An 18,403-nucleotide genomic window follows, 5' to 3' on the forward strand; every position below is an offset into this window, starting at 1 on the left:
CAGGTCTTTTCCTCCTCAGCTCTGCTCTTCATCAGTCTGCTGAGTCTGTCTGTCTCCTGCTGAAACACACACACACACACTCACACACACACACACACACTCACACACACACACACACACACACACACACACTCACACACACACACACTCACACACACACACACACACACGCACACATACACACACACACACTCACACACACACACACACACACACACACACACACACACACACACGCACACACACACACACACACACACATAATTATTGTGTAGAAATGTTTTTGTCTCAATGGGCCTCATGGTTGCCCATCATGGTGAATCAAAGGTTTCTTCATTAATCTTAAACTGTGTTTTGTTATAATTGGACGAGATAAATAAAAGTGGTTGTGTGAACTGTTGTTGCTAAACATTGAAAATAAAAAAGGAGAAATTTCTAAGCTCCCAAGTTTTTATTCGTGTGATCTTATAGTGTGTGTTTCAACCTGTAATGTCTTCACCAGGAAAATATCCAAAAAAAAAAAAAAAAAAAAAAATAGGTTGAATGTACGGACAACACATGACAGGTAGGAGATCACAAAATAACAACGACGGTGCACCAATCTGCCATCTCCTCAAATGACCTCAGAGTCGACATGTCCGGCCCTCGTCCATCCTCACATATCCTCACTCTCCCAGCAGGAAACTACAGGTGTGGTAGCTACACCCAGTGTACACATGCCACACATGCAGTAAGACATACCTGACATACGTACCTGATCACCTGCAGGACCACTCGTACCGTTTACCTCAGTCACTGCGGCAGTGGTCTGGTTTATGTCAGCCAAACATCGAGGTCATTGCACACCTGCTTTAGTGGCCATCAGCCTGACGTATGCTGGCAGTGAAACAGTGAAACAGTCTGTGAGCAGAGGAGATCTGACAAAACCTCTCCAACAGGAAACATTTTACATTTATACATTAAACGCAGCGTGACAGTGTGGTTCAAAAGAGGAATTTGACATGAAAGTCTTTTCATACAAGAGTTAGAAAATGTTTTTTCCTTATTCCCGCTTTGATGATGTCTGACAAGACCTAGAACAAATACTCTCTCTAAAAAAAATTGCATTTGCAAGTTTAGAAGATATGTCTCACATGTCCTTCATGGGCCAGGTGGAGCTGTCGTGTGCTGTCTGTGGATGGATGTTCACCTTGCAGGTTGAAAGTTGCTCTAATAAAAACTTGGAAGCTTGTTAATGTCAGTGTGTGGACAGCCTCTGCTGTTCGTTTCTTTCTGTTTGCACCCCGCTGGGGCCTTGAGGTTTGATCAGCTGGACGACTGCAGCATTCATCAAGACAAATGATTTATTTTTACTGTGAATTGGAAACTATGGGGGCTATAGCTCTGTAGCTATATATTCTATAAGCAAGAAGTTCAACTTAAATTCATCAAAATAATCATGTAAAAGAATACTGGAAGTTTTTCATTTTAGTGAACACAAACAAGCTAGTTGTTTGTGTTCACATGAAATCAGTCATGTGGCTCATTAGCTGCTGAGGCTGTGAGACAGACGATAGGCACTAAGGCAGTGTGTGTTTTGACTCTCTCGAGCTGTAGCTAAATGCTTACAATCAAAAATATTGCTATAACGATTTTATTTTGGTTAGAATGATGAGGTGTTGGATGTCCAGTGCTAGAAGTCCTCTTATGTTTTAGAATTTAGGAACCTCAGCACCATGTTCAGCTTTTTAAAAACAGGCGATGTGAAATAATCTATGTGTCTGCGGAGCTGAGGCAAACCTTGAAGTGAGGTGAAAGGTTATTATCTTTTTAATAAACACTCATGATTAAAAATCACAAACAAGTGATGCAAATGAATTTGGATTAAGTGTCCTGACTTCTTGTATTTTAACACTTATTAAATGGCTCTTTGTGGCCCCACCTGGTGGCATGTATTGGTACTGCAGCCTGCTGCTGCTGCATGGGCATTAAAGGCTGTATAACTATACATGTTCTGTCATCAAAAGGCTAAAATACTGTTCATGGGAATCATATTGTCTCTCCATATGTCGCAGCTCTAGGCTACAGTAATGCTGAGCTGGAGAGAGTTGAGGGTTTCACAGGGTCTAGTTTGGTCAAACACAGTCGACCAGCTACTTTAATGGTTCTACAGCAACACACTATAAATATAAATGCCGTTTTTGGAAACAGGTTCCAAATCTTACATTCTCCATGCTGAAAGCTTTTTACAGACAGACAGTGAAATCAATCAATCATCACTGGATATATTCCTTTTTAAGCTCTAAAACTTGATTGTAACTCAAACCTCTCAATAAGACCAGGCCTCAAGTTCAGGAGACAATGCAGGAGTCAAAAAGTTGAACTTTACAGTGGATTATATGAGTGCTTGTATATTAAAGGTGACACTCACACTTTCTGTACGCTTCCTTCCCAATGCCAAACAACAGACAGTCAAAGTCAGCAACGAGCTGGTGAGCATAGTGGAACATTTATCAGCTAAGGGGCCACATAATTCTCTCAGGAATTGGTGGAGGCCAAACCAGAGCTGAAAAGTGAGTGAATATTGGGCTTACAATCATCAGCAGGACAGAAAATAAATAGAAATGCATGCCAATGCTGATCTGTATCTGCTGGATGGAAAAATGGCAGCTGGTTGCTTGTGCTGTGTCAGTGTTCTGTGACTCTGGGATAGCTGATGGCTAACAGAAGGAGGATGTGAGTGTGCTTTTTTTCTCCTCATCCACCCTTCCATTATGGAGGAAGTGGGCTGCATCCTTGAAGCCTGGAAGAAGGCCAGTGGTGGAGAGCAAGTAAGCACATTTACTCAACTACTGTACATAATACTAACACTGCTGCTCCACCATAATTCAGAGACAATCATTGTACTTTTTACTTTTTACTACTTCTGACGTGATATAATAGATTAAGATTGCTGCGACAGGTAGAGGCTGGTCTGCCGGAGAGCAGATGATCCGCTGTGGTGATCCCCTACAGGGAGCAGCCGAAAGAAGAAGAATCATAGATTCATAGATAAAACTAGATTGATCCAGGAGGGGAAATTCACACGCTACCCAGCAGTTAAACCACCTTTACCAGCTTCAACATTAAAGTGATGAACAGTGTGATCCAATAACATACCATTCTCTTCCGCTTCCGCAGACTGCTGCCCCCGTGACCCAGTAACATACATTATTCTAAAATATGCCATTCTGCACAATGAGCACTTTTTCGTGTTACTTCAAGTATATTTTGAAGCTAATAGTTTCGTACATTATTGAACAAACAGAAATGATTATTTGAAAACTTGTGTCTTTAATAAATGAAAGTCACTAATAATGAGCAGGCTTGATTAAATTGAGGTAGAGGTCACAGGTGGTTGTGGAGGCTGGTCAAGGAAGCCTCCACTTCTGACATGACCTGCTCTGTTCTGTATTTTCCCTCATATATAGGCTCGATATGGCCATTGTTTAATTCGCTTGTCACCCCCCCCCAAACACACACACAACAAGAGGAGACAACAGCCAAATCCTGTAACAGTTTATTCTGTTCATGGCAACTGTAACACTACGCACACAGAACAAACAGCATTACAGACACACTGATGAAAACTAACAGTTTCAGTTCACAGAGCTTTGTACTACTCGACATGACTGGACTGTGTGATTGTAGAGACATGATATCAGCTTGTTAAAATAGTTGTGTAACTTGATTATTCCTCCATATTCAGCCATTGCACAGGAAACGCTGGTGAATTGCACTGTGCAAAAGTAGAATAACAGAAGTGCTGCACTAAACAACTGCTCTTGGTTGTGAGTAGTTTTGTTTTTGCTAGAACAATAATCCCCTTGATCTGACCATTAATTTGACTTCTCAACAAAGTAGCAGTACCTCAGCTTCACTCAGATAAGCTCGTATGTTTTCCAGTCTTGACAGTGTCGACATCTTACAAATGGACGTAAGATGGTTGTGTTCTGTACAGAAAGCTTGTGGTGCTCTCCCAAACGCTGGCAGCTGCCACACTGACACCGTTCAGGTTTTCTGCTCATTAAACAAGGATCCAAAGAGACTCGATGATGTGTTGTCAGGAGGACGTTCAAACACAAGCGTTTTAGCAGCACAGAACAGTTCACACCAGCGACAGCGGACTTCAAACACGTGTTTAGATGCACACAGTGGCTTTTCTTTGCATGTCTTAAAACGACTTCCACAGCGGTTTGTCTGTTATTTCTGCTCACCGGATTCCCTCTTTCTGAGCAGAATGCTGACGCGTCACATCTACAGCTCATCAGCAGAGATCAACAGCATGACTACACGCTAGAGGAAACTGCTTTAGAAACCTCTGGAAACACCAAAACAACATTCATGCACAAAACTGTTCTTAACATTGATACAGAATTGAATAATATGTATTGAAATACTGAAATATTTCACTGCATCATAAGGCTTGTGGGGAAAATGTGATGAAATGGGAAACAATTGGAAGACCAAGTGTTTGTATAAAGGCATCAGGTGGAGGGTGAAGCACTGTATGCTGTGAGGAATAGCCCCTTTAAACTAGAGATTTCAACACTTTAGAGAGCTGTGTACATCACTGGTGTTACAGCATGTAATCAGTCACCCTCTGGTGACATGAGGTGCTCAGGTCACTTGTTCACATGACATGACATGAGGACAGGCTGGGAGGTAGGATTCACACAGTGGCAGGTTAATAGACTTCAGTATAAAAGACTTGTTATCGAATAAACATCCACTCAGGTAACAAAAAAGTATGTTCTGCCCTCTTTAGTTAGACTGCTGGCTGGAGGGTTCAGAGCTTCAGTGTATAATGATGTAATGTATAACACTAAAGGACCGGGATCACTTTCATTTCATTTATTCTAAATATTAGAGAAGATTTATCAGTTCTGTTTTTTTCAAATTCCACTTCATGGACTGGCTGCTGGGACTTTTCTGTCTGCATTTCATGAAATGTAATTTGACGTTTTTCCCTTTTCAAAAGAATAAGCATAAAGTCTGATTGGTGAAAGCAGATTTTAAATAGAGGCAGTTCTCAGTTCATTTGGCTGGCGACAGAATACAGAAAAGAAAGATGCTGGCTCTATAGAAGGCTTCTAGACTGCGCAGGTCAATGTTCAGGTATTGTGTGATATTAATACTTGTGTGGCTGTGGCACCTGCACTGTGACAGACAGACAGTATGTTTGAGAGTGGAGAACACTGACTGAACAGCAGCTCAGCTTTGAGCTGACAGGTGCTACTAGTTTGAATTAAAGGTTCAACCTGGAACTATGCTGCACTGTCTAACTGTTTAAATAAAAGGTTTCTACATGAACTAACATGATCTATCAGTGAAGAGGATTTAAGGTCATTAGAAGCTACATCTGTAAAATGTTTTAACTCTTCCCATGTTGTTGCTGTGAGCTGTGAAGTTGTCTCCACAGTCTTCCTCAAAGGACATGACTGCAGCAACAGACCCCACTCTGATCACAGGAAATGATGTCAGAGGTCCACTGGTAGAAGTGCTAATTTACAGACTGAGGGTAGAAACACACAGAGAGCGGTGAGCTGGTGAGGCTGATGGAGCGGTTGGAGATGGCAGGCAGTGCACAGGGCAAAGTTCAAGTAAATCCACTGTGCGCTGAAAGAGGAGGACAGTTGCGGTGCGGTAATCACACCTGAGATGTAGTTACTGTAGGTAAATGTAATTTGAAGCATCCAATTAAGTGGAGCTCCCGGAGCCTCATAGCTTTCTGTGTGTTTCTTCTCAAAGCCCATGAATTCAGCTTCAGGAAGGTAAACAGCATCACATCGGAGGGAGGGGGGTTGGGGTAGGGTGACGGCCATTTAGAGGTCGTAGAGGACCTCCAGCACAGCAGCCAGAGACCAGGCCTGGGTCTCACAGCTGAACGGGCAGTATTGGCCGTTCTCATTGGTCAGCTCTGGCAGACCCTTCCACGGAGACCTGGGAAAGCATACGGTGGGTCAGAGCCGACAACATGCCAACAATGAGAAACAAAGCACATGAGGTGGATGAACAGCTGACAGACCTACCTCTCCAGGTGGGTGTAATGTCGTGACAGAATATTTTTCACCAGAGTGACTGTTTGGCTGTAGGTTTCCTCTCCCAGCTTCTTGGCAAAGTAGAGTTTAGCACGCAGGAAGTAGCCTATTGGCCACAGCCACTCCTGCTCACACGCACACACAAAATATACACTGTTATGTGTAGTGAGAAAGATAAAAACATTCACGTTTGAACAGCTTCTTCAATAAAAGCACTTGAAGAGGTTGGTGAGCTTTACATAAACTCTTCCTCAACTGTTAAAGTACAGGCTCAGGCACACTCACTGGTCCTTGGTGGTAGTTGAAGCCTTTTGCCAGGTTGTAGTTGTCATTGTCGAGAGCGTTGTCATAGACACCGCAGTACACCATGTCACTAGATGGACACAAATACAATGTGAGTATGAGCCAGCAGGTTAAACAGTGTGGTCATTATCTAAATACTGCACCTACTGTTCTGTAGGAGAAAACTACTCAGCCCTCCACTGCTGCTGCTTCTGAACTTGTCATGGAGCGTTTCTATTCAGTGGTAAGACATGATGACATTTCTACCAGTGTTGGGGGTAACAGTAGTACAGGTACTTTTTGTGGTAATGGAGTAACATATTGAGTTACTGGTTAAATTTCTGTACCATCACAGTATCATAGTATCAATACTATCACAATTACAATATCAAGCAACACATTTCAGCCCTAAATTGTACCGGGTGAGTAACGTCCACGTTTTGTCTGTGACGTGTATGACAGAGCTGATTGCTGCCATTCTAGACAATGTGTGCAATTCCACCGGGCACGTAGCGTCTCTGTTTCAGATGCGTATCTCCACTCCAGTGACACGTCATTCTGCACAGAGCAGACTGAGTGAGACAGGAAGTCAGACACAGGAACGGTGTAGTGAATCTGGTACATTTTCAAACTAAAACATCCTGTGCAGATTCCCAATCGACATCAACAATAAACACAGTTAATACAGACAAGAAAGGAAACCGTTTGACTACGAAGCCTACTCAAGTACAAATATCAAGAAAAACTGACCAAATCAGCAAAATCTCAGCAACTTAACAAAATGAGGCTGACAAAATGCTCTGCTTCTGAAATGCACCTGGTGGGGTTTGCAGCTGCATAGTCGAAGGAACAAAAACACATTGAATATGTGACGTCACAGAGAAGAGGCCAGTGGGATCTCTGGGTCAGCCTCGGCCCTTCAACAACATTCACTATAGAGAGGAAAAGAGCTGAAAAGCACCACTGTGAAATACAGCTGGGGTCAAGAAGTGCAAAAACCATCTGACTCATGGTTAAAACTATAGACCAACACAAAACAACATAAACCACCACGTTCTGAAAACACACATTACAAACACTACTGTACAAACATTACAAGGTAGCACGGCATGATGGGAAATCTGGGTCGTAGCTCCAGCTTTCAGCAAACTTGGTGCAAAAGATGTGCGACTGACTGACTGTGTGTGTGTGTCTGTGTGTGCGTATATGGCTGGCTCTGTCCAGAGAGCAGCACACTCTACTCCACCTAGGTTGCCATAGAGACCAGGTTCTGCTGAGGCTATAGAAGCGATGCAAACCATAATAGACCCATAAAAAATAACGCTAATTGTAGTTCTGAAGTTATTTTGGTGAAGTAGTGTAATCAGTAATGCATTACTCCACACAGACCACAACATTGTAAAGTAACATATTACTTCCAACCGAAAGCAGCTCTCAATGTGTAATATATTACATTTGTTTTGAAAGTAACTTACCCAAACTGGTGAATACAGTACAGCTACCACATGTGTATATTTGTTTGTGTGTATTGATAGTATATGAAGGTATATATTACTCAGGGTCAAGTGTCTTCATTCCCAGTGGTCCCAGTAGTTTCTTCTCAGCCACCTCCAGAGCATTCCAGGCTCTCTCCACTGAAAACAGCTCTGGAGCCTTTAAACACAGACATCATGTCAAGCAGCCAATCACACTCAACACACATGAAGACTTTTTGGCCAATACAGTTACAGATGATTGAGACAGCTGGGTGCAGGTTTCTCTCTGCTTACCACCACCATGGCAATAGTGAAGTTGGGTCTCAGCTGGTAGTCGCACCAGGGGCTGGAGGCTCCATAGCTGTCCTTATAGATGCCTTTTTTATGCACCAGATCAGGGTTTTTCTCATTCGGGTCATTTGGGCTCCCAGACACCCAGAAGCCTGCTTCAAAGGACTGCTGGAGCTGCTGGTTCCACTGGGAGTACGAGATAAACACCTCTTTACCTGGAACACAACAGAAAGTGTTTCTGAGCCTGCACAGAGCTGCTGTAATTCAGAGTGAGAAGTTCTTTGTCTGAAAATAAAGGTAAAAGCTCAGGGTTTCTGTAAGTGTGTGTGTGTGTAAATACCATCTCTGTGTACTTTAGCTCCATCATAAGGGAACAGTCCTTTGGCGTGGAGCTCCACAACCCAGCGAACGGCTGACTTACTGAGACCAACTATCTCCACTGCTGCTCCATCTCTGAACAGGAAAAGGGATAAAGAAATCTAATTAAGCAGCTTATAACTATTACATCATTACTGATTAACGGCATAATCACATTTTCAATTATCTGATTCATTATTCCAAAGCTTGTTTTGTTCAACAAAGAGTCCAAAACTTAAACATACACAGTTACAGTACAATGATGTAAAACTGAGGAAAACAGCAAATGCTCACATGTGGAACTGCTGAAGCAGCGATCAAAAATCAAATACAGCATCAAACCTTGATACAAAGTGCAGCGAGAAATGCAAACTTCTAACTGGCGTGCCTGAAAAACTGTGAGCAGTTTGTGTGTTACCTTGGTGTAGCGGGCATGCCTTTGTTCCTCGCTCTCTCGCTCTCTCCCATTTTGTCCATCCACGTGCCGCAGTTGAAGCGGTTTCCTCCAGTCACGAAACCTGTGGCTGGTTCCACCTTAGCAACCACGTTGAACCCTGGGAAGGAGTGGCAGAGCTCAGGAACACTGTGGCTGGCATTAAAGAAGGTTTGCGTGAAGGAAATCTTGAGTGACTACAACATGACTTAGGTTAACTTAGGTAAGCATAGTTCCTTATGTTTACAATCAAATACCCACGAGAATCTTCTCAAATACATAGATGGGTAAAGAATAACCTTATTTGGTCAAGCAGTAAACCTCATAGGCCTAGGAATGGGTTCAACACTTCTCCTCGCCAGAAGGCAGCCTTCAGAGTTGTGGTGGAAATACTCAAATACTCTTGCACTGCTTGTGTCTAATCTCCTCGATCGAGCTTAAATAAAAGTTTCTGTATAAGACATCTGGGTCTTCAGTCACAAGTTAGCCAGCTCTCAAGACTTCCTTCACAGCTTGGAAAGCTGCTGGTGTAAAGTGACCTAAAGTTTCCCCTGTGGCTCCGTAAAGATTACTGTTTGTTCTAATATTGGGACACTTACATTATCATCAACTGATACGATTTGTGCATGTATAGTTTCACACACCAACACACAGACAGTCTCTGTCCTACCTTCATCTCTCATTTTCATGTCTATCTTGGGTCCAGCATTTCTCTCTCTGAAGGATATTCCCTGCAGGTGGCGCTGCAGAGCCTCCTGGATCACATCATACAGAGGCTGCTCCTATACACACACACGCACACACACGCACACACACAGACAAAAATATATCATGTACTTTATGTAAAGTTACACATTAGTTTCATGATGTGAGTGAGTGATTGATTGAAACTGTGTGTAGGATTTAAACATTGATGACTCCTAGTGGTAGTACCAAGAAAGACACTTTCTTTGTGTGCGTGTGTGTGTATGTGTGTGTGTGTGTCTCAGCTGTACGTACCACCTCTCCAGGGCTGCAGGGTTCACAGTCATCAGTAGGGTACATGCGTGTGACGGGGCACTGAAGGATTTCATGCCCTTGAGGAACTAGGGTAGCATAGTCCTGAGCAAAAGCACATCGTCAGAATAAGTAAGTAATACTTCTACATCATTACAACATGATATAGATCATTAATATCCATTTACTTCAATAATCAGATTAATAAACATTTAGATAGGAATAACTTTACAGAGGAGTGAAAATAGATCAAGAGCAAAAGCAAAGATTATAACTTAAAGATCTATTCAACTTGGATAATGCCTTATATTACACAGTTTAAACCAAACTTTGGTTCAAATTTATTTTTGGTAAATGTGGATCATTTATCTCACTCAACATGAGGCACGTAGTGGTTCCAAACCTCATCTTATGATCTTATAATACGACTACCAACCCTGAGAGTTCTGGCTGAATGCAACCTGTGACCAAACCTCTAATCCTTCAGTCCAAGTCAAATATAAAACATCTGACATTAATGTCTTTGTTGGCTTTTCTTAAAAGGAGAAATATCATCAGAAGAAAATCGAGGCTCCCAGGTTATTTGTTAGGTGACCAGTGACAGAACACAACTTACTGATCACTGGCCCCATGTTCTCTTTTTAATCAAGCCTGTTTGGTAGCCATGGTGGTTAATAATATCAGCTGCAGGGATAAGTTTAAAGCAGCTCTACTCTACTGTATATACTTATATTAATGATACACAGTCAAATCAGTATGTGTGAAGGGTCACTGGAACTGCTGACAGAGCTCTGCAGTATCCAGCAGCGGCAGCAGCAGCAGGCCTTCGCCTTCAGCGAAGAAGCTCTGAAAAACCCACTGTACACCACCTGCCCTGCCCTCTTCAGGAGTTGGTGGAGATCAAACCAGAGCCAAAAGAACGTGAATACTGGACTCACATTCATCAGGTGGGCACAAGGATGACTCCAAAGAAATGCTAGTGCTCTGTGTCTGCTGGATGGAAACTCCCCACAGCTTTAAGGTTTCACGTGTTTACTCTCCTTTACCTCCCTCCCTCCCTCCCTCCCTCCCTCCCTGCAACTCTTTCCCCATTACTTTCTGTATTGCATTGCCCTCCTACCTGGATGCACTGCAGCCACCACCACACAGCGTCACGACAGTTGTATCTTGCACAGCGACCCTCACCCAGCAGGTTGGGGATCAAACCGTGACGCAGTGTCCCCGCAAAGGCCAGGAGGATGTTACTGTGGAGGTCATGAGACAGAAAGGTTCAAGGGGTGAGCTTTTACAGACTGATGCTGACACAGCCGCCAAACACACGCATACGTACCGAGCCTCAGTGTGTCTCCCAGTGAGCAGCATCAGTCCTCTGAGAGCGATGAAAGTGTCTCGGCCCCAGCAACGAAAAATCCCAGAGGAGAAATGAGGAAGACCTAAAGAAAATCAATTAGCATGTCAATTAAATCAGGAAACTACTGCCCACCTACTGTATATATGTACATTCAAATTATTTCATTTCATCTTCGTCCCAGAAGGACAAGGCTTAGCTGTTCACAAGCGAGGATGGAGCGAGGTTCACCACTATGTGAAACACATGGTTGTGTAAAGGAGATTACTACATGGGCTCAGGAACACTTCGTAACACTGTTGTCAGTTAACAAGTTTTTTTCTTTTTACACAAGACTGCATTTTACACGTTTTACAGAGCGTCCCACCTTTTTTGGAATAAGTACAAGCTTAATGAATGTTACCTGCAGCCAGTGACACACAGCACTGCTCCTTCTGCCCTGTGATTGGACTGACGCGGTAGGGAACGTCCTCAATTTTCGCAGAGAGGGGAGGGAGGGCAGGGTAGCGTCCGACACCACACAACTGAACTGAACCCAGCGCCAGGTGACGAACAAAGCTGGAGCCACTCTGGACAAAACTGTTTGGACAAGGAGATGGACAATCAGCAGCTCCAGCAGGACAGCAAATGTGACTGATCAAAATTTAAATTGACTGGAAAGAGTAAGTCCTTAAAATAAATAGTTTTACAGTTGGAATTAAGATTTAAAAAATACAATCTGGAGAGTCTGTCCTACCTCGACATGAGTTTTTGAGTTGCATCCAGAGCTGTGGTGTAGGTTGACACCAGGATGGCATCAAAATAACAGGGGATGAGATAGCGTGGGATGTGTTTCAAGTAGTTAAACATGGCTGACAACCACTGGCCCACCTGCAGACACACAATGTTACAGTCCAATGGATAATCTGTTCCAGGATCATAAAGGACACACCAACACCCTCTGGAACTAATAGTTGGGAAACATAATTAAGTACTTCAGTATAAATAATGTTTTTATCTTCTAGACTACTTTACAGGTATGTAGCTCAGAGAATACTGAATTGAGTAATGGTGCAGCAGGTAGAGAAATCAATCTCTTGTTTGAAAGGCTCAGTTTGGCCAAATGACATCATACATTTTTTCTCACATGTCCTTACCAAAGATTGGATACCCGATCCGAACCCGACAGGCCGGGCTGGTGCTGTGTGTGCTTTCAAGTTCTTTCAGTGAAAATAGTGCCCAAAAATAAATAAAAAGATGGACCTACTATCTGTGTTGGGCTATGTCCTGTTGGAGTGCTGGAATTTGTTAATTATGTGACAACACATCAACACAACGCATAGGCTATTTCTTTAATTTCAGGCAGTAAATATTCATGCAGCCTGGCTAGGGATGGAGGACATCCAACAAAATTTGTCCTCTGGGGTGTTCCCCTAGCTTTAAAAGGAAGAGTGCTATATATGTCTATGTGCAAAAGCATGAAAAACACAAACGTTACCAAATGTACCACACACACACAAACATAAATGGTAACCATACACAATAACTATATATTGTACAATTACAGTGAGCATACAAGAAAGTTTTAATAAGAGAATTACATGCAAATATTGCAATTGAACACAAGACACTACACACAAAATGTCACTACAGACTGCCGCCTCCAAATCGCTGATAAACTTGGAAGTCCTGCAGAACTCTTACATGCCTGTGCATGCACTGCAAGTGCAGTGTGGTCCATGATATGACCTGGTGGTAAAGTGTCTTGTTTCTGCAGATAGTAGTTAGCAGCACCCTTGATATGTGAGTTCTTTTCATTTTTCAATGCTTTGAGCACCATAAATACAATTCCATTCACCTTCACCATACTGAAATCTCAGCAGAAATATCTAGAGACAGATATCTCAAAACATGAACAAATGAAACCAGATCTATGTAGAGATACAGCTTTTTGTAATATGGGTAAAGGAGCCCTGTAAGGGTGTAAAAGCCTACCTGTGCCAGTGGTCCCTCTCTGTGTATCAGTCTGTTGGCAACAAAGTCTATCAGCCAGTCACCTTGTCTGAGGTTAGCACACACAGGATGGCCCAGGTCATTATTGGGGCGGATATCAGCCAACACTGATATCAGACCTGCAGACACACGGCAACAACTTCATTTACACTCCTGTCATATTAGGCCAGTAATATAGAAATACCAAGGGCAAATAACAGTGAAGACAAACCAAGTCTGTCAAGAGGTTTGGTCATACTTCAATGGGCATCACATTAAGTGCTTGTTCCAGTGTTTGATGACCCTAAATGAAAAAGCTGATTGTGCAAAGGCAGTCTGCCGCTGTGGAGCATTGGAGTCTGAGTTTAGAGCAGATCGAGAGGTTCTGCTCATCTGCTCATTGCGGAGTTAAAAAAAAGCTCGTAGATGGTGAGAAGAAGCCTTGTAAATGAACTTGAATACCAATCGAACTTCTAAAACCGAATGAGAGTTTCAAAACTTAAGAGGTTGTATTTGGACAATATGTTACAATGATGGCTTGTTTAAAGCTTGTTTTAAGGCTTGTGTAAAAAGAATCTCAGCTGGTTTCAGCATAGTCTTACAGGCCTGGAACCAGCAGTATATACAATAATGACGATGGAAAAAAATCATAGCATAGCCGAAATGTTTTTGAAGCCGCTATTGTTGACATGTTCAAAATATGACAGTTATATGCCAATTTTTTACTAATGTGTTCAATATAGCTCTCAAAAGTTGATTTGGAATCCATAATCATAATTAAACATTGAACCTCATTAATGTTATTGATTATTTGCCTATTAACACTAAGCTGTGGATACACAGTTTGTTTCTGTTTATTAGCAAAATTGTCACAGTTTTCTATGTTTTCAAGGTAAGACACAAGTCATTCTGCCAAATAAGATGCATTATGCAGACGCACAGTTCTTAAAGTTGATCAGTTGCAACAGTTCTGTACAAACTAAAAACAGTTCAGTTTCTTTTGTTGCTGTTCCTGAATGTGTGAGACTCCCGACTTAGTGAGTGATAGCTGTCTTTCTTCATCTTTGCAGCATGTTTAGCATAATGACGACAAGCGTCTGTGTGATTACCAATGTGCTCATTTTAATGAAGCTTCTTTGGTCTTTACACCACTGTGAAGCTACACAGTGTTGGAGAAGACTATAGTTGTATCAATACACTGTGTGGACTAAATAAACTGGAAATATATATATATATGTAACTGCTGGGTAGCTACCTTGTAGCCCAGCATATTTGAGGGTCTCCCACCCTGGGATACTGTAACAGCCTCCACCATCTTCTTGTTCTTCTGAGTCGCAGCGAAACAGCAGGACATTCAGGTCTGCTAACGTCAGCTTAGACATCAGCCTGTCAAACACACACAGCTTTAAAATAAGGACTTAATGTGTAGCTCTGTGGATACTAGCATCCTTTAATATATTCACACTGTCGCTCTCAGTTGTTTGAGCTATTCTGCATTAACTATTACCTTGTTTATCAAATGTGATACTATACATGAGTATCACGTGTATGTTCTGGACGTTATGAATGTTTCTGTATGTACACCCAAGACTGCTCCATTCCATCAAATGCAAATGTTCTAGATGTTTTATTTTCTTTTTTGTACAGATGTCCAGAGATGGCCTCAATCAGTGACGAGGAGCAGGCTACAGAGGTCTGGTAAGGCCACTTGTTTGTCTCCACACTCTCAGATTTGTTTTCAAATTTTCAAACCTGTAGCAACTAAGCAGACTTCACACAGCTCCCTCTTTAGCTGCAAAAGGTTTTATGCAGTAGTACCCCACAACACCTGTAGTTCCCCTTTAACGTTGAGTAACTGACATTCTTAAAGGATGCTTAAGTCTATTCTACAAGAAAACATAAAGCTAGTAAAGCTGGGTTTAACCTTTACTATAGCCGAATAACCATGACAAAAAGTCATCGCTCATTAAGGCAACATGTGAACATGTGCACTTACTGCGCCAGAGGTTTCTGCAGTGCTTCTGGTGGGTTCTCCTCTGCCACACTCCCCCTCCTGTATTTTGGACTGAACTGGGACAGATAATACCTCAGCACACCCACCAGTTTCTGGGCCTTGGGGTCCAAACTAACCCTGTGAGGACGAGCGAGAGTGACAGAAACCTTTGTGACCAATGACAGACCAGAATGCACAAGGCCCATACATTTGCTCTTTGCTTCTGTGCTGAAGGTTGGTGTAGGTCTGTGTGTGGATTACCTGAAGGCAATGACGCTGCCAGGTGTCAGCTTCTGAAAGGTGATTTCCTGCACAAACTCTGATCGACCTTTAGACGTCACTCCAGCTTGCTTCACCACTGTACTCTCCTGTAACTACATATACGTATACAAATATATTATAAAATATTATACAAATTATAAAAATACAGTTATTATAAAAATAACAATAACAATTATTCTAAAAATGATCTTGGCATTACTTACAGAAATATGCTCTTTTATTTCCACAGTGTATTCTGGCATGCCGTTGATGTAGTTCTCATCCTTCTTATAACTCCCAGCATGCCTTTCCACTGTCCTTGCCTCCAGTACCACTTCCTCTATCTTCCCTTGAGAGAGACAGAGACAGAGAGACATATTCTCAGCATTGAAGCCGTGTTCAGAAACCTGGTTAGCAGAGACAAAATCTTGGCATTGATACGAGAAAGCACAAGAAACAAAAGAAAGATAATGCAACAAAAATTTTTAGAAATACACCCTGGATTTCTAACATGAAGATGGCAATGTTATCGTCATACCAGGTATGAACATGGGTGGGACATTAGTGTCATACTGGTGGGTTTTGGGGTTCCAGAAGGCTGTCCTGCATACTGACACCACAGACTGGTGAGTGCTGGGACAGTGACGGGTAACTGCAACAATATCTGCATCAACCTGGTCTACATACACCTGGAGAGGAAACGATTAGAGGTTAAAACGTGATTTCTGGGAAAGGCAGCATAGAAACAACAACTAGCTTGCAGCACCAGAGATGGGGATATTTCTGGTCTTGCTGCCTTTGTTTTTACATGAACAACAAATTGCTGAGTGAGCTGAAACTGTGTTTAGTGGGAGCAGATGTTTAGTTCTATTAACACACACACACACACAAAGTGCTCAATTTTACCTGTATGAATCCCTGGGCAGCCAGTTCCTGGTGCAGCTTGTTGAGGGCCAGTTTCCCAGCTATGATGCCAGTCTGGGATCCAACCTCACCAACAGAGGAGGGTGATGCTGAGGGGTTCCACTTGGGGTAAAAACGCTCCTCCTTCACCACAGAGATCTACACACACACACGCAAACACACACACACACACACGTACACTGTATGTACAAAAATCTAAACCTGTACACAGACACTCAGTGTTAAATGTGAGGGGTATAATGTGAATCGCGTAGCTTCACATTAACTGTGAGCATAACTGGTTGCTGTTTAACAGCCAACTCTAAAGTACCTGCTGTACAATTCAAACCAGCACTAGTTTTCAAACTACGGACATCACAGCTTTAGAGAAAACAAACTAGCATTGGCCATATTTTCATATTTGCAACAAATGAGCCAATGTTGGGGAGTTTGTTTCTTAAACAGCCAAAAAAGCAGAATTTTGGTTAAAAAGAATTACTGTTGATCCAAGATGATCTCACATGGAAGTCAGAGCTTGTGTGTGTGTGTGTGTGTGTGTGTGTGTGTGTGTGTGTGTGTGTGTGTGTTGTAAATACCTGATGTGGCACGAATTCATCGTATCCTCTGGTGGAACCAGTAGCACAGCAGGCCATAGAGACTATAGCAGAGCTGGGGAGGGAGTCCAGTGCTGAACGCAGCTGTACAACAAAGAGGCAAACATGCAGCAGTTACTGTATGAACCTCACATGTGACATTAGATATGGTCAATAAAAAATATAATGCATACTAATGGTCATCAGCATCTTCAGTTATTCACGACCATCCTAACCTGACCCTGACAGAGACTCACCTGTATGGGACATTCGTTGTCATGGGTTACATCAAGGAACATGGCATGGGCGATGGAGGGCATCAGTGGGCGGAGACTGGGCTGAACAAAAGCTCCAACCGGCTCACCTCCGTAACGATAGACCAATCTACCTTCTTCATGGCTGTCACCGGCTGACATGGCCTCTGTGGACAGGGTGAGGGGTGAGGAAGTGCTCATGAGAGGGAGGACACAATCCATACTACTGCAGCACTGCGGGTGATTTCACACATTCAAGCTGAGCCACATTCCAATCTGCCTTCGAGAGCTGCTCAAGAATATTGCCTATTTTCAACATTTTCTATGGGCGAAGTGTGTGCATGGCATTCATGCAAAAACATTCAGGTCTGCACACTGTTAAAAGTAATAGATAGGAAAACAAATACCACAAGATGGCGATAAATATATTGCAGGGTGTGTTTGTCTCTAACACAGACCTTTGTCTTATGATGTGTACAGACATCTGATTAAAGATTAAATCCTCTGTGGCATCTGTCTGAAGGTTCATTCACGCTGCTACCCACTTTATTTTCTTCATTCTTTTTCATGAAATGACCACCATGTGTTTTCAGGTGCAATTGCATTTTTAAAAAAACCCTTTCCCTGGATTTTCTGGCCTGTCTATTTTCTGGAGTATTATGATCACCATTTTGCGGTATTTGTTTTTCTCTGCTGCTTGCTGACCAGCAGGCAATAGTTCTTTGAGACGATTACTGCCTCTACAAGAAATACCTGTTTTCTCTTTGACACTTGTCTGAGGAAGATCTTATAGACCAAAACATTGCCTCTGAAGGTACTTGGATGAACCATCTGTGTATGCATTTTGAACAAATAAATGACTGTACCTCGTATGAGCGATGTGATCCCTAGCTTGGTTACGAAGATATTATCCAGCTCCTCGCTGCCGGTGAACAGTTCAGCCACCACATACAGGTTAGGACAAACTGCTCTGGCCACATCCAGCATGAACTGGTCAATCACAGCAAGGCAACACACCAAAACCAGTACAGACAGAGCAAGAGGTCATGATTTTTGGAGAGAGGAAGCAAGAGGAGGAGGTTGGAGACGGGAGGAAGAGGAATGTGAAAGGGATGTAGCCAGTTAGTGATAACGGGCCTCAAAGCAACCACAACATGCAGTCATACAGTCCATGAACACAGAGTGAG

General features: G+C 42.6%; 1 protein-coding gene across 1 annotated transcript in view; it reads right to left on the reverse strand.

Annotated features, from left to right (window-relative positions):
- Positions 1-3,523: 3,523 nt before the first annotated feature.
- Positions 3,524-18,403, reverse strand: part of agla (amylo-alpha-1, 6-glucosidase, 4-alpha-glucanotransferase a) — a 29,459-nt gene continuing 14,579 nt past the window's right edge. The window contains exons 13-35 of the mRNA XM_041949381.1: positions 18,083-18,206; positions 17,220-17,383; positions 16,966-17,067; positions 16,373-16,528; positions 16,005-16,155; positions 15,691-15,815; positions 15,467-15,579; positions 15,209-15,343; positions 14,468-14,598; positions 13,216-13,352; positions 11,978-12,111; positions 11,645-11,820; positions 11,224-11,326; positions 11,014-11,137; positions 9,897-9,998; positions 9,568-9,679; positions 8,883-9,018; positions 8,448-8,560; positions 8,111-8,322; positions 7,897-7,994; positions 6,345-6,432; positions 6,051-6,184; positions 3,524-5,961 (exon numbers count right to left, since the gene is read on the reverse strand). Coding sequence (XP_041805315.1) covers positions 5,844-5,961; positions 6,051-6,184; positions 6,345-6,432; positions 7,897-7,994; positions 8,111-8,322; positions 8,448-8,560; positions 8,883-9,018; positions 9,568-9,679; positions 9,897-9,998; positions 11,014-11,137; positions 11,224-11,326; positions 11,645-11,820; positions 11,978-12,111; positions 13,216-13,352; positions 14,468-14,598; positions 15,209-15,343; positions 15,467-15,579; positions 15,691-15,815; positions 16,005-16,155; positions 16,373-16,528; positions 16,966-17,067; positions 17,220-17,383; positions 18,083-18,206 — 2,988 coding nt within the window. The 3' untranslated portion in view covers positions 3,524-5,843. The remainder of the gene's footprint in view (positions 5,962-6,050; positions 6,185-6,344; positions 6,433-7,896; positions 7,995-8,110; positions 8,323-8,447; positions 8,561-8,882; positions 9,019-9,567; positions 9,680-9,896; positions 9,999-11,013; positions 11,138-11,223; positions 11,327-11,644; positions 11,821-11,977; positions 12,112-13,215; positions 13,353-14,467; positions 14,599-15,208; positions 15,344-15,466; positions 15,580-15,690; positions 15,816-16,004; positions 16,156-16,372; positions 16,529-16,965; positions 17,068-17,219; positions 17,384-18,082; positions 18,207-18,403) is intronic.

This window comes from Chelmon rostratus, chromosome 12 (assembly GCF_017976325.1).
Source record: "Chelmon rostratus isolate fCheRos1 chromosome 12, fCheRos1.pri, whole genome shotgun sequence".
NCBI classification, from domain to species: Eukaryota; Metazoa; Chordata; class Actinopteri; order Chaetodontiformes; family Chaetodontidae; genus Chelmon; species Chelmon rostratus.